Source organism: Diadema setosum, chromosome 14 (genome assembly GCF_964275005.1).
Source record: "Diadema setosum chromosome 14, eeDiaSeto1, whole genome shotgun sequence".
NCBI classification, from domain to species: Eukaryota; Metazoa; Echinodermata; class Echinoidea; order Diadematoida; family Diadematidae; genus Diadema; species Diadema setosum.
The window spans coordinates 36,038,752-36,056,295 of NC_092698.1; the positions used below are offsets into that span (position 1 = coordinate 36,038,752).

At 37.3% G+C, this 17,544-nt stretch overlaps 2 protein-coding genes across 2 annotated transcripts; one reads left to right on the top strand and one right to left on the bottom strand.

The window, feature by feature from the left end:
• Nucleotides 1–1,001: 1,001 nt before the first annotated feature.
• Nucleotides 1,002–3,397, bottom strand: LOC140238320 (carbohydrate sulfotransferase 1-like). The gene is made up of 2 exons (XM_072318255.1): nt 3,304–3,397; nt 1,002–2,152 (listed from the first exon to the last, which is right to left on the bottom strand). Exons 1-2 carry the CDS (start codon nt 3,395–3,397, stop codon nt 1,002–1,004), a joined length of 1,245 nt encoding a protein of 414 aa, XP_072174356.1.
• A 9,614-nt stretch (nt 3,398–13,011) lies between these two features.
• On the top strand, nt 13,012–14,868 carry LOC140237974 (E3 ubiquitin-protein ligase TRIM45-like). Its single transcript, XM_072317903.1, has one exon. It carries the CDS (start codon nt 13,012–13,014, stop codon nt 14,866–14,868), a length of 1,857 nt encoding a protein of 618 aa, XP_072174004.1.
• Nucleotides 14,869–17,544: the final 2,676 nt, after the last annotated feature.

Genomic DNA, 17,544 nt, shown 5'->3' on the forward strand with positions numbered 1-17,544 from the left:
ATCTCTTCGTTTTCGTCTTTTCACTGTCACTGACTGTGTAAATAGTTTATGACGCTTGAACTAGCGGGGGAAGGTACGGGATGGAGTTCCACCTCCTTCTCAAGGGAGCTTTTGAATTTTTAGACTTGAAATTCAACGATCTAGTGCACTGTTTTGGTTGAATTTTGAAAACATTTTCATCAGAAAAGTTCGACAAATAAATATTTAGTGATGGTAACCGAACGGCTCAATTTTGTGCAGTGCTATTTAAAGGGCAAGCGTCGACGCGCCCTTCAACGACACAGGCCCTCGCTTACTGTTCATGTATTATAATTTCAAGATTACAAGACAAGTAGTAATACAGATAGTAATAAGATTTATGCATCAAACTCCATCTCCATTGTATACTTGTCTTGATAATAGGGGCCTATTTATTGACATTGTCCCAGAAGAGGCAGAAGAAAATTGTATTTAGGGATCAGAAGGATGGAAATAAAGACGAAGCGACGATGACGAAGATGACGATAAGGATTGTAATACTGATAATAATGATGATGATGATGATAATAATAATAATAATGATTATTATTATTATTATAATCATACAAATCATAACAAGTGCCGACCGATACTATCATTATTATCGTAATATTAATGATAACAATATTGATAATAATGATAGTAATGATAAAAAGATAAGAGATATCATAATCACGGTATACCCCCATTTACCCTCCCTCCTCCCTCTGTCTACCATTTGTCCACGCCCCTGCATGTATGCAGGAAATGAGAGAATAGTAACAAAGGATATTCAAGGATGAATGTTTGTTTTCTAATTTTTCGAATTAACATTTATTATGTTATATTTGTAAGTCACATTCAAGGAATTTGGTTGAGTAAGTTTCCTACTCTGCCTAATCGCCATGATGATATTGATTGTATCAATGGCAATGACAATAACGCTATTGATAGTGTACAATGCAGTCATCACAGAAAATGTTTGTCACACTCTGTCAAGAAGATTATGGAACATCGTACGAGAGTTTCCTCATAACGTCTCTGCACTTTTTTTCGACATCTTTTTTCATTAAAGTTGGAATGCTGTTTCTCCATGCTGTTAGCACCGCTGAAGTGTTTCTCTGGCGGGAAAAGGGGCTCGCCTTCTTGGGACTTTTGTGTGTATTTTGCTCAATCCAATCAATCACGTCTTGGTGAATGGGAAGTCCGAGCTCAGAGTAAATGCGTCTTGTCTCTTCCACTGGGTTTCTGGCAATGTCCTCAAATCGAACCATAATGTATTTCCTTTTTAGCCACGAGGGAGGATTGTCACGATACTTTAAATTTCGCGCCATGTGCTGACACAAATCTAGAATTTCATCCGCGCCTTTGCCCTTTCTTCGTACAAGGTCGCTGTTTCCTTCTTTTAGTTTCCGACGCGAGTTCATCACCGCACGTGGGTCTCGAACTAGATGGAGGATTTTTACGTTTAGTGTTGGATCCTCCAAGACGCTTCTCAATTCTTTTACATCCATGACCCTGATTGTTTTGAGCACCGTGAACGAATGATCCAAACACAACTGAGATATGACATGGCCAACTTTCTCTGGAGGAACACTGTGTCTTTCGCACAACAAACTGGATCTGTGCAAAGCATTACTCGCAACACACAGGTTAATTCCTCCATTTTTTACCCATTTGGTTGGTTTCGGATAAGATGTTGAATAATTGCATCGCAATATATGGTTCCAGATATTTAAGGATTCCTTCACGGCATTCTGCGGTGAGAGACGATGGTACAAAACATCGAATGTAATGCTAAATAAAGGTTCGAACATGTAAAAAATCTCTGGATTGGAATTGAAGAGTTCTCCCACAAAGGAAGAGCCGGACCGTTTAGTCGTAACTATCACAACCTGAGCTTGTGGCGGTGAGCTGCTATCGCGTAGATCATATTGAGCAGGTGGTGGTAGAGACTTGTGCGTTGGAGACTCGACCTGTGAGACAGGATGTCTGGGTTGTACAGACGATACTTCGGTGATGAATTTAGAGGTGCCGTTATGTTCAGTTGCTGAAGTCAGTTTTCCAAAGATGGCACTCGACATTTTTCGATAAAGGCCTGAATTTGTTATCCCATCCTCGTCTGGCGTTACAGAATTCACGATGGTGCTGTAATCTTTGACAAGAATAAAAAAGAAAATAAGTGGGAAAAGACATGAAGACAAAATACACACTGATATTTGTATTCAATGCATTGGGGAAATCATGATGATTTATATCTTTAATTACAATTAAGTAGTCACGAAAAGCATCAAACTCTTACAATGTTCATTTCCACCACCATTATTCTCCCATTGTATGTCTATAGTCGGTTGCCTTACCATCAAAATTGAATAAACTATACGTCCTATTGAATCTGTCCATTTGACAAGCTTTAAACAAAGTGTGCACTCATGGTACAAACTTTACAAAATGAAAAAAAAAATGAAATTAGATTAATTTACATACTTAATTATATCAGTCACATTGGGAGAAAATACTCTGCAATGTGAAACGTCAGTGATATACGGGGTCTGGGACAAAGTACTTGACAACCGAGGATCACTACCTAAAAATTGTGATTTTTTTTTTTTTTTTATCAGCCAAATGCTATAAGCTTTCTCATCAGTCTCACCAGAAAACACTGACACTGTAAAATGATGATTAACCGTGTAACATTCTCCACGTCACTGATATCAACAATAGGTTTTCTCCCAAGTGAGATGACAAAAGTGCTTCTAACTTTATTCCAGTGAGTATTCGAGGACGAGAAAGCAAAAGAAAGTTAGCTGTGATAGCAAACCCATTTCACGCTTGCCGCGTGCTCAGGACATGTCATCACATTTTCAGATGAAATAATAATAATGATAGTGATAATAATAATAATAATAATAATAATAATAATAATAATAATAATAATAATAATAATACAATGATGATGATTATAATGATAATAATAACAATAATAATAATGATAAAAACATTAATAACAATTGCATTTATATGGCGCTTCATACCAGTGGTCCTATAAGTGCACTGGTGCTATTTATACAAGAAAATAATTGGTTAATGTCCTGATGTAGGCTGTCTGAATTATCAATATAACGCATCAACGTGAACATAGGCAAAGAAGAAAGAAAATTGCATTTACAGAAATTGTGGTCATGGTGTGCTATGAAAAAAACAAAACAAAGAAATCTTTCGAATGCATTTTCACTGCTTTTAATCCAGTTGTAGGGAATAGGCAATGCTGGTTCGTATAATAATTATACTGTGAAAATGACTTACCATGCTGGAACAAGAGGAAGTAGAAGGAGACAAAAACACCAAGGATGACGACAGGTGGGAGACAGCGCCCGACGAAGCCTCGTTCAGAACTCATGATTATAGCGCTGTTGACTGCTGATCATGTAACCATCCTCGCTCTGCAATGCAGTGGAAATAGAACAAAATTATCAATGTCAGGTCAAAACCAAGTGTGGGGAGAAGTATTTAGATGCAATTCAGAGCATTCATCCATGCAACTAAGTGTGTAGTTATTGCTGTTTTGACAACAGGAGGAATTTCATTTCATCGATATCCTGGCGATGGAGTCACGTGTTCACACACCTCTCCTCACTCCTTCTCTGCCCCTTCTCCTCTTTCTTCGTTCTTCTTTGGGTCGTAATAATGTCACCGTATAGTCTTTGTTCTTGCTACAATTTTGCTTCTTTTGTCCATGTTTGAATAGGCCTATATATATTTTTTTCGGGGGGGGGGGAGGGAGGTGTTTTAGCGTGACCAATTGTGTGTATTTTATTGTTGAGTTATACGGTTTGTATTTCCTCTGTGTATACTTGAAAAAAACAAAACAAGTATCCTATCTATACGATATGTTTTTGTGTACATGTGTCTTAGTTTTGTTATCAAGAATGCACTCACAGCATCATAGATAAATTCGGGATACATGTGTTGTTTGCATGCCGGGTATGTAATATATATATATATATATATATATATATATATATATATATAGCCTATCTGAGTGGCCCACGTCTAACAAACTCCGTTTTTCAGTGCATAGGGTCTCTCTTTTCTATCGCTCTATTATGTACTTTTTCTCACTATTGCAAAATATCTATCATACTCATTCGTATTAGCATGCTTTATGACTTGTGTACTGTTTACAAATCGTTAAACAATTTGTCAAAATGTATACTTGTTACCCTGGATAGGAATAAAGCATGATAGAATTGGCGTGAATCGAATTGGGATCTGTGAGGTACCTCACCCTATGGATGCAGTATAATATATAATTACGGTGAAAGTATAAGTGACATTAAGATAATACGCAAAGAGAAACACACACATATACACACACACACACACACATACACACACACACACATATACACACACACACACACACACAATCCTCCCATAAGATTGTAGAGCAGAAGAAAAAGGGCATACGTCGTATATACCAGTATTTTTCTTCAGGAAACGAAACTCGGATAATCGGCAGAATAAGTACCTAATTATAACTATTTTGAAGCACTAAAGCTGGGTTTTTGTTTCATCTGCAAACGATAAATAATGCCTTCAATACATATTACAGTATAATAATATATGAGCGCAAACGAATACAAATCCGCATGGATGAACAGGCATATCATATTTGTATATAGGCTACTGTACAGCAACGTAAATGAGCAGGTATGTCCATATGTGCTGAGCATGTTCACTGTATTTCACTTCTTCAAGACTTAACTTTGTTTTGAAATGACTCTAACCAACCTCAGTTTTATGTACTTCACTCTTTGTCTTCACCAAGACAAAATAGTATAAATTGTATCCTTCAGTCGTCAGAAGAAGAAATTTCTGTGCTGAGACAGAAAACTGTCTTAATCCCAGATGTTTTCTTCGGAAATGATGTTTCTTTCCTAAACAAATTTATCTTGTTAGGTTTGTACCTTTCCAAATATAGGGGCCTTTAGTGGAAGTGACAGACAAGAAGATGGAAGGTCTATGGTCCTTATACCCGTCTATACGGTTTGCTTTACAGGGGTCGTATTGATCGATAATTGGTTGAAAAGTATCGATTATTTCAATGTCTATCAACTTGAGCAGCATTCCCGTTAGCACCTATCATGGGGACCGAGAGGCTTTAATTGGAATTTTCGTGTGATTTCGTCGCCTGTAGCTTATAAGGGACATTATTAAGCTGCTTAGGGACTGTACACATTTTGTGTGTGCATTCAAAACAATGATTTTGAACATTATGCTCTTGTATGTTTAGTCAAAACTGCGCCATTGATTATGTACCATGAGGGTAAAAACATTTCCTTGATTAATATAGCGCTGTTTTGCACTTGCGTTCATTCTTATGTTATGTCTTGGGAATCATTTTGAGCTATTGAATTCAATTTCTTGCAAGCTGAGATGTCAGGATTTTATGTTACATCCGTCATGTTTTATCATAGCGGTCAGAATGACCTGCAGAGCGATAATCATTGAAGTATGAGTGATTCATATTACAGGTAGTTTTCCCTTTATTTTTCAGCTTTTTATGTTTGGACAAAATGACTGCTAAACACAATGCACAGTTGTGGTGGTTTGATAACAATATGCATAGCATTGGCCATCTGACACTCGCTATCACGATCTTTTTTATTTTATTTTTTATTTTTTGGTTTGTGTGTGTGTGTGTGTGCGTGCGTGTGAGATTTTTGGAATGTGTTTGTGTATATGCTCACCACTATCTTTGCACGTTTTTTCTGTGATTATACAGGCTGTTTGTCTAGTGACGAATAAAACAATATGAATGCAACCTAAACTCCTCCGTCCGATCTGATGAGTTGAGCATGGATCCCGCCTAAAAACAAAGGCATGCAAAAGGATTTGCCGTTAGGAGGGACAGACGTTTTCTTCTGCCGGTGTATAATATCTGTACGATATTGAATATAGTGTAAAAATCATGATGCTCACAAGTGCAACAGGAGTGCGTTTTATAACTTCATAGAACTATAGTTATTGCCATTTTTCAACACTTTTAGGTAATCATAACAAATTAATCTGTGAGATACCGTACTCGATAGTGCAATATAATCATAGTGAAAGCATCAGTGATGACAGAAACACAAATATAAACCTTCAGTAACATCGTCGAGCAGAATTAAAAGTGCATAATAGTAATACCTGTCAACTTCTACCGGAAACAAAACCAGGGAAACCAGCAAAGACGTACATACTATATATATATATATATATATATATATATATATATATATATATATATATATACATACATACACACATACATACATACACATACGCAGCTACAATGCATGTCAGCGTAGTCAACATAGATATACACAGTACACACACACACACACACACACACACACATACACTGAAGTGAGTGACCCGTGGTGAAATGAAATAAACTCAACTCAACTCAACTCAGCACACAACATGAGCTACATGACTCATATGTTTTTGATATAATTATGTCAACATGAATGAACATGCATGCATGTGAACATAATTATTCCGCCATTTCACTTCTTCTCGTTACGCCTTACCTCTATTTTGTATGGCACACACCAAGCCCAATTTTCTCCAGTTCACTCTGTATGCGTCCTCGCCCCATCACTGTCGGACAAAATGATACCAACAATATCCAACAGTCGTCACAACATCAGAAGAAATTATCTGTACTAAAATTGATTACTGTCTCAGCCCCCAGATGTTTTGTTCTTCACACTCTTCTTTCTCAGAAGGTATAACGGAGTCATCTCGTCAGCTCCGTAGCCTATCACTCTTTATATAGGGGTACGAATACGTGTATATGGCACACGAGAAGATAAAAGGTGTTCTCTTCTACCACGGCTTGTCTTCCAGGGGACTTAGCGATCGATGATAGAAAAGTATCGATTATCTGAACGTGCTCAAAAGGTGAAATTTGCGTACGGTTTCTTACATAGCAGGGTTAAACAGTACTTCACGGATCTGTTCGGGGAAAAAGCACAGCTGGCCTCACTCCGGAATACTAAGTGAATTTCCGCTGGTTTTAATGGAATTTTCGTCTTCTTGCGAGTTGAGTGATTGTTTTACCGATTCTGCGGCTGGCCATAAAGACAAGCATGTTTAGATGACACGACGTGAAGTTTTCGAAAGGTTGATATATACAGAATATGTTTGGTCAGAAGTAAAAATTTGTGATTGAGCTCGATATATTTGTTGTATACTTGAGCAAATTATGGCAATCACGTTATCTATACCTTTCTAGCGAAGAAGTGAACACTTGACTGTTTGTAGACTCCTATAATCTTGACAGTGCTAAGAAGGGTTTTTGTTAATCTGTATCCAATTACTTTGGATCAGTTCTAAAGGGTTCAAACCACCTTTTAGGCTCGTTCAAAGAAGTCTTTCCAATACACCACAATAATTTGCGGAAAAGAAAAAACAAATATCCATCAGTCTTGGTTCCAGATGTATTTGCTATGTTGTCCCATGGACATGGTTGTCCCTGCCCAGATTTCCTTAAATGTTAAAATTTAGGCTTATGAGAGCAGGTACCAATATAAACCTTTGTCAAGTCAACCTTATTTGCTGTATGAGGGTCCGATGTAATTCAGAAGATGAGACCGCAGTTTCTCAAACGTGAAGTCCCATATTGGAGTCTGCTGGCACAAGCGGTTGTGCCCCGAAGCATGGCCTGGTCTCATTACCTGCATGGTCCTTCGGAGAGGATGTAAAGCCGTCGGTCCTAGTCTGCTCTTAATAGTAACCTGTTCGGATGCTTTCTTGCTTGCCATACAAAATAAATGCAAAAGACACATCAACACACGCATAATAGATTACACTAATACCATTCTTCTTGTGCCGAATAAGTTCTTCGTGTTCATACCCGGTGCAGCCCAGTTGCTATGTAACTCAGAACCCTTTTGAATTGATTTGACTTTATTTTATTGTTTCATATCTCAAACACAAATAATATGATACAATCAATAAAAAATATTGAACATAAGACTAGACATAGCGGCATAATTCAAAAAGAAGACAATTCATACAAACATGAAATATGGGGGACCTACTAAAAAGTAGAGCTTGTAATGTATAGGTCCCTTGATGAAAATGTTCGTCTTGTAAAAAACCTAGTAACGAAAACTATGAAAGGAAGGAAAGGGACGTAAAAGAAATGAGAGCAAAAAGAGCAAGAGAAACAAATAACAAAATGCATCAAAAATAACGAGATAGCCACCTGTAGTATGCTTAAAAGATTCCTCGTCACCCGAGCAACATAGTTACGTAACTGTAACAATGCGCAAGATGCACATGATACATAATAATGATAATTATTATTATTATTGATTATTATTGCTGAAGAAACAAAGCAAAAGAAAACCATATAGTCTATACTGTAAAGGTGGGAAATTCTTAGGTTTGGTTGAGACCTAACTTCAGGTTTCTAACATTTCTTGGGTAGATAATGAGAAACCTTTAGAAAGCTGTAGCCCTTTCCAAATTTATATGCACTATAACATAAGTAATTTATATGATATCCAGAACTTTTGCCACTAACATTTGACTAACCAACTCAGATATTCTAAATAATGAAGAATTTCTATGTTACCAGACATATTCTTATATACGGGACAAATTTACAATTGAATTTTGTAAAAGTTCACGATTAGTGACAGTGACGCAGACTTTGTTTCTATGAATTGCTATCAGTTGTAACATTCGTCTTTACAATCACAATCTATCAAGTTGATTGATCAAGTTGACATGTTTAGGATGAATGGAGGTCAAATAATTTATCATCTTTATTCGATCAGAAATCCTGTTAACTCTTTACTCACCTGTATTGCACGATCTGGCACTCATACCTCTTGTGACTTTTGGCACAACGGCTCTGTCGCCAATAACAGCTTTCAGCACAATCAAAGTTTCAAGACACGAAGAGCACTCTTTTTCTATTGCATTTGAGATACTCACTCTTAAGCAGACATTATGTATGTTTTAATACCAATAATCGCTTGCTAGTCTGTCATCAAAAGAAATCGTTGGACGGATACAACCGGCTTGGCTAGTTTGTTTGTTTGTTTTTTACACGTATTCTTCCGAAGAATCCGAATTATAATATGTTCGCTGGGCCAAAACATGGTACTTAGCCATTATTGGGGAATTTGTTTGTTTGTTTGTTTGTTTGTTTGTGTGTGTGTGTGTGTGTGTGTGTGTGTGTGTGTTAATACATATTACGCTTTGATATGTCTGTTGAATATCACAAAACACTTTAGATGTGATTATACAATTTGGCCAGATTTTAACATGATTGTGTGTAATACACTTGTCACTTGCGATTAATTGACACTTCAATTTCGCTGGTCACACAGGAATATTCAACACCGGCAAAACAGTGGTAATCAAATATGAAATACTTGAAAGCAAAGGTTTTCTAATTCTATTCACTGCGCAATATCTTTTATTTTATTACAGAATGCGCAGTACGAAGCGTTTGAAATGTATACGAGGGAAGTAATGTATTAAAAATTACTTATGAAGAATTAAAGAGACTTAAAAACCTGCTCTATCATAACTATGAAACCGTGAGGGTTGAACATGATTATTTCCGATATTTTCATATTTTGAAAATGTCTCGAAATATTGTAATGAACACCGGTGTATACCGAATTATTTGGCAACTATTAAGCCGTTGTGTCACATTGGCAAGATGTTCTCCATGTAAACAATGAATGCACCATGTAAAGACAATACATAAACAAGCACGCGCACTTCGTTTACTATTAACAGTGTTCATGTTACGTCCATTTTAATTGATGTTTGTTTGTTTATTTTTACTGTTCTATATTCAACGTTTTAACAAAAAAAAAAAACATATAAACATAACAAGAAATTACATGAATGAATCGTCGAATACAACAAGTAAGATAATTAAGACATGTGAAATATGAGGAATCTATACATAGAGGCATTGCTTGTAGGGTGTAGATTCCGAGAAGCTCAATTAAGGTGAATTCTTAAATGAAATTTATAGTTGAAAGGAATGACATAATCATGAAAGAAGTGCAAAGTATTCACAGGCATATAGACAGCCCATAAAAATAGAAATTATCGTTATAGATATAAATTCAGAAAGTAAATTTTAGTTTATGTTACTAAAGTAACCATCGTAATTGTTATGATTTTCTAGAGCATTATAGGGGCCTATAAAACGTGTCAAAATCACTTTCGCTTTGATTCATTCTTATTTCATATCAGGGACTTAGAATTTGCACAGTCCTTCTAGGACATAATTTTCACGCAAGCTGAAAGAAAGCAAATAATATAAAAAAAAAAAATCTGGTGTAAATCAGGTTGCTACAGCGCTACTCAAATGAAGGCAAAGTCCAAAATTGATATAATGAACGGTGTATAGGCCTAGGACGCCATATTACATTAATACTCTAAACACAATCAAACGAAAATAGTTTTCTAAATGAGTTGATCTCAGTTTCCTTCTGTGATGCCTGTCCTGATCGTTGCTGTACTCTTTTTACATAACGACGGTAACTATATAACAACCGTAATTCATATATCGTTCCAGGGAGGTGACCTCACCTCCCTGATCGTTCTCTTTCCAATGAATTTGCCAAAGTTCGTGTCGCAAGCGTACCTCGCTTTACGAGGCGATATATTACATGATGGGCTGTGACACACAGTGGGGAAAACCCGCTGCCAAGGTATATTATAAAGATCACAGTGAAAAGGTCATGATAAGCAGAGGTGCTCCTTACTTGATAGCTCCAGACCGTTTTGGGGAGTGCTTTGTAATGATCTGTCTTTCGTTTATCTAAACTCTTGATACTTTGTCCGGGTATTTAGAAAGTAAGACCAAATTCAGTCGAAGCTGTGCTCGCCTCCCTTCAGGCCGAACCGATTACAGGTAGTGATCTCATGCCTAAATGTACTTCAGAACCAGACATAAATCAGCAACATCGAACCCGGAAGTACGGCATACTTGGTAAGCATAATCTAGATAAAACGATAGCCACACACGTACACATTGTATACTTGTGCGTAACGCGTATGGTTTTACAAATAATGCATGATCATTTGATATAGGCTCAGTAAGTTAGAATTGATTCTTCCTTGTTTGTTTGGCTAACATTTCTGTTGTGGTTTTGCTGTTTGATTTAAAATGTTTAATCCCTCAACCTCTGTGAAACAGAAAAGCTGGAACATAGGCTTTCTTGTAAATGCTATTTGAACAGAGATATTACTCACTTTCTGCTTTGGAAATAAATCAGTGTCTAACGATCTTATTACAAATCTATGCAAGAAGATAAGACGTTAACGAATTAGGAGACACGAATAGAACTTGGCACAAGTCAGAATTCTTTAGGACTTCATTTATCTTTTCTTTTTACTGTGTTAACAGTGCGACCTGCTAAATCACTTCCTTTTCATAGACAGAAGCACGCGAGAGAGGTGACTATTCATGCTTGTATTCTGAACTCGATCGTAGTGTCTGCAGATAAAGAACAAAATTAGTCTAAATGATATTGCTGTTAGACACATTTCCTTTCCTCAAATGCACTTTAACGTTAGATAGCCTCTTGGAGGATTTTAACATGACAGTGGAAAACTTAGGAAGATTATAAAAACAAGGCCGTTGATAAATTGTACACTACGTATAGCCAACGTCAGCGAGCACATAATTTTTAGCTTGTGTGAGGAAAATTGTTGATAGGGTTACACCTTGGGACGTTTATATTCATAATGCTTACTGGCGATATCCGTCTCTTCTTCGTTGTTCTCTTTATATGGAGACTTTGGTATCAAGGATGTAATTGCGTTATTCCTCAAAAAATCAGTTGTGGATATTTCATGACCTAAAAGCGAGCAGAAAGAGGAGCAACAGGGGTGTTGGGTGAGAGCGCCACTCTGTCACTGCTTTGACAATATTCTTTCTCTATCTCTCTTTTTTTTTTTTTTTTTTTGCTCTTTTGTGGGGGGGGGGGGTGAGTCAACTTCTATTTAGATAAGTATATTCTAATCACAAATGAAAGGATGCTCTCCTAGACCTAAATGACGTAAGCATCTCTTCATAAAAGTTCACACAAGACAGCACTAAGTGTTCAAGCACAAATGGGGTTATTTACAGATAATGGCTGCAAGGAGAAAAAAAGGAAGCTATGACAATCAAATCGTTCCTGTAGTCTCATTTCTCTCGACGTCAAATAAAAATGGCATGTGCATAAACCTAGTTATGAGATTAAGTCCACAGTAACTACTTGGATCACAACTGACTGCCTTCTTCTCTATCCTCAGTTACTTTATTCTGTTTTTCTCCGCACCATTTGTTGATACAATTTCTTTAACATCGAAGGCTGTTACACTTTCCTATGAAAATACTGCTACCGGCTTTGTTTCTCTACTCGTATTTGATGATCCCAGGATATATATATATATATATTCTGGCATTCTCTTTGTACGTGTATGGCAACTCGCTGGAGGACAAACATTGCGCTATACACAGGGTCATGATTAAATGAGCCATCCCTCAAATAGCAGCTCAGATCACCTCATTACACTTTTGTCAGTGTCATGGCTATGCTTCTTGTTTGCATCTTTTACTAATGTTTATTTCAGGTCTCAAATAGTGATACTAAATTATAGCATATTTCTAAAGTGGTACCATCGTATGACAGACTCGCGGGATAACTGGCTGTGGTCTCATGAGAAGTTGTGGGGTCCACTGAAATGAGCAGACATAAATCAGCAATATTGAACCCGGCAATAAAGCATGCTTGGTACATGATAAATGGTATTCGCCCAAGTATCTTAATTTATTTGTTATCACTCTGTTCGGTCTTACGAATGCAAAATTCTTTCGACATGCCTCTTATTCACTTTCCTTTTCTATTAATACTGATATTATATTTCGGCTAGTCCTTGTTGATATGTTTACCTCTATGTGTTCTTGTCGCTGGTAGGCAGATAACGACCATGGCAATGTTTCATCAAATCAGCAGCCAGAATCTTGAGTGTTCTATCTGCCTGGCACTTTTCAAACAACCTAAATCACTGACATGTTCTCACACCTTCTGCAAAGACTGTCTGGAAAGTATCTTTCAAACTCGGCCAAACCAACAAACTATAGCATGCCCTGTGTGCAGGAAAGAAACACCCATACCCAGTGGAGATGTTAGTAAGTTACAAACAAACATACCGTTGAGTTCTCTAGTGGACGAAGTTAAAACTAAGAGTCCAACATGTTCAGTTTGTGAGATGGACGAAAAGCCACCAGCTGTGTCCTACTGTCAGGACTGTGGGGACAATATGTGTGCATCCTGTGAGAAAGACCATTCTAACTGGAAACGGTTCTCTAACCACACAGTGGTGACAATGGAGGAGGTGATGTCAGGAAAAGTTCCGCTCAAGAGGCGACGGAAATGTAAGAAACATCCTAATGAGGATGAAGACTGTTTCTGCCCTAATTGCCGGGAGTACACGTGCAGTAAATGTTGGATGCTGAAGCATTTGCAAGAAGGACACAAGCTGGAAGAGGCAGCTATCCATGAAGAGAAATTAATGAAAAATATCGACAAATTGAAAGAAAGAACAACTTCAAAGAAAACAACCGTTGAAACCCATATCGAGTTCATAGAGACACAACGGAATGAAATAAACACTATGCTGAGAAAGCTCAGTGATGACATCGACAAGACGTACGAGGAATACATGAAACTACTGTCAGCCAGAAGAGAGGCCCTGAAATGTCAAGTGAAACGATTGTCTGAAAAATTTGAGAAGGAATTACAAACTATGGAGGAAGAGAGTCGGCAATCAGTCAGTCAAATGGACGCTATGGAAGAGCTGGTTAATAACGGCATAAAGGTACCGCTGGAGAAAGACGCGTTATTTGCGCACGACACGCTGTGCGAGAACTTGAAGAGCTTTCTTGGACGAGATGATCCTGACGACCAATCAGCGAGAGGTGTGACAGAACGTGCTCAGAAGATTTCATTCCGTAGATACGTGAAGGTCAATGAACTTTGCCTTGGAGACCTGAAAAGGTGGGATGCCAAAGCAGACGTAGAGCTCCCAGTCAAAGACAGCATGAACTGTATGACTCGTGTACGAGACGGTAAGATGATGGTGGTGGGATCGGGTCTAGGTGGAATCCATTTCTATTCCCGTGATGGCGAGTCACAGCAGAGCGTGTTGAAGGATGTCTTCTTTGTGGCTAACATTGGATTCCTGTCTGATGGTCGAAGTGTTGTACGAGACGAAGAAAACAAGCTCTCACTCTACACTGCACAGTGGGAGAAGCTCCACGTCACGTTCGAGACGATGAGTGAGGATGAAGGAGATTATGGTGGTCTCACTGTGGATAGAGATGATAATATCTATGTGGGTTATAGGAAGCTCAAGAAGATCCACGTATTTACCCCACAGGGAGGTAAGGCAGTCAGGGAAATATCGTGTGATGGACACATACCTATGCAATTATTCTCCTATCATACTACGGGGAAACTGAATCTGACAGACTCATTAGAAGTCGTGTGTCTTGATAGTGAGGGGAAGATGGAGAATGTCTTGAAGGAGGAGGGTACGTCTGCCTGGCCAGCTGTTTGTCGAGATGATTCGGTCATTGTAGCCTGGGTAAAGCACAAGGAGGATCTCGTCAGTATCGCTCGATACACGATGGATTTAGAGCACGTGCACAATATCATCACTGATTTTAAGATACAAAAACCAGAAAGACATTGGTACTTTCTACAAGAGTTTGAGAGTGGTGAGATAGCTCTCTGCACTCCAGATAGACTTTACATATTTCAATCGCTATCATGTCAAATTTGAATCTCGCAATCGATGTTATTATTTTTGTTTCCACATTTCTTCGGAAGAAAATCTGTATAGAGATGATTTATCTGAATGGTAATACGTACATTAACACTCAAATTATATGGTTATTGGTTTTACGTGTATATACCGCACCTACCTATACTACATGAATGATCATTCATATATTATTTATACTGTTGCTAGGTATTTCGAAAGATTCAAATAATTTAAGATAGGATGAGTGATATTTTCCAGAAATCAAAATTCAGTAACATCGCGTGTTTCCTGATGTCATTTCTCATAAAAGCTATAATTCTTGTTTGTTTTTTTCTGTGCATGACACTGTTTTGTTTTGTTTTGTTTTATTCAACATTTATAGTATATGTGTGTTTCTATGCCGCGCTGAAGTATGAATACGAACTACCACATTGACGTGTACATTATGGTATAATGATATATATATATATATATATATATATATATATATATATATATATATATATATATATATATAAATGTATAGCGGGATGATGCTGATACGCGTACAGTAAGCCTCTGTCATCATGGGAAGAATTATAATTGTGACAATAATGAGGACAGAAGATGTTGCAGGATAGCGTCGATACATTGATGACATTAATTTCATCTGGTGTCGTGATCAATTACCCCTTAATGACTTCATCTCTTTGATCAACTCATTTCATCCCACAATCAAACTCACATTTGAAACATCTACTATACACTCAGGTTCCCTTTTTGGACGTTTTGATTTGTATTTACAATAGAACACTCCACACCATCCTCTACTCTAAGCCCTCTGACAGCCATGCTTATTTAATTCCCGAATCTTGTCATCCCTCCATACTTTGCAGAGTATCCCCTATAGTCAAGCGTTACGCATTCGTAGAATCTGCCTAGAAGAGGTGAATGCCTCACAAGGAAAAGCACAACCACAAGCGCCACTACAACAAAACAGATGTCCAGAAAGCTGTAGATGAAGCTTCTACCGTCCCCCGAGAAGACTTTTTTTTTTCGTTTCACCCAAATTTAAGAAAACTCTCTCATGTCATGCGTGAACACCTCCCTCATTATTGTCACGATTATAAATATATATGTATATATATATATGTATATACAGTATATATATATATATATATATATATATATATATATATACAATATAATATATATATATATATAGGTTTTCCCATCCATTTTCGCACTTTTGTCATTCAATTTCAAAGATTTATTATTCAATTTCGTCCCGAGAAGCAGGTGGAACGCAAATCCTAACTTCAATTTCGTCAATTGTCATTGTAATTCGTTTTTCGTCAAACATTTCCGAAGACATAGCATTCAGAATCGTCAACTGTCATTCAAGTTCGTCCCTCCCGCTGACGGATCGCAGAATGTGAAAATCAAATTCGTCTTTGTTCACACAATTTCATGAATTTTTCATTCAAATTAGTCCGATCTTGTCGATTCTTTATTTTGATGGTGAACCAACTTTAAGCCGACATATTTTTACTTTCTCTCGTAAACTGTATCGTTACACATTATTCCCTAACCATTTACTTTAACAATACACACGAAAACCAAGACTGCCAACGAAAATGATTGAAGGATAAACGACAGTCAAAAGTCATAGCCCAGGACAGTACGTCAGTGTCACATTTTGAACTTTAACTCGTAATGTTCAGGTTTTCGCATCATAATGCATGAAGCAAAGTTTAAATTTTGTACCCTATGGAAAGCAGCAAAGATAATTATGTTATCCATTCATTGACATTAAACAGGCGACAATTCTACACTTAAATTTTTTCTTTCATCATGTTTGCCTAGAAATCGTTTGTCAGTGGTTTCGTTTGCGAGACGGTATACGTCTGTTTGTATCAGTGTGTGTGTGTCTGTATCTGTGGTTCTGTGTGTGTGTGGGGGGGGGGGCACTTGTGTGTATGTTAACTCCTGAATGTAAAATGTGAACGGTTACAGAAAAAAAAAACAATACATGAATGAATGGAAAATCACATCGGGTAGAGATATGAGACGAATTATGAATGAAAATTTAACGAAAATGATTGACAAAAGACGAAATCGATCCTGCTGTTTTGAGTGCTGCGAGTGAGACTGACGAATTTGAACTGTAAATGACGAAAATGTCTGCCAAATGACTAAATTGAATGGACTTTATTTGAAAATGAACGACGAAAGACGAATTTGAAAGTAAGATTGGCCTACTCCCGACATTCCGCGACGAAATTGAAGTAAAAATTTGTGAAATTGAAAGAAAAAAGTTTGAAAATGAATGGGAAAACCTATATTATAGACACGCCTTTGTAATAAGGTTTGTAAAAGATGTTCTAAAACATGAATGTATGAATTTTCTTTATAGTCTTGAACGTAGCGTTTCCTCCCTTAAGTAGACATATCTTTTAGCTATTGTTAGGGAATTTCGTAGCAGAAATTTCAGTGTGTTATGCTGGTATGCTGGCAGTTTTATAAAGAACGTTTTATTCTCTCTCTCCCTCTTTCTCCCCCCCCCCCCCTCCCTCTCTCTTTCTCTCTCATTCTCTCATTCTCTGTCGTCACTTGTTCATGTATATGATTGTGTCTGTATTTTGAGAATGGAATTATGTTTTCGCAAAGCACAGTGTCTGAGAAATTGTACTTGCATTTCAAGTCTTTTATTCG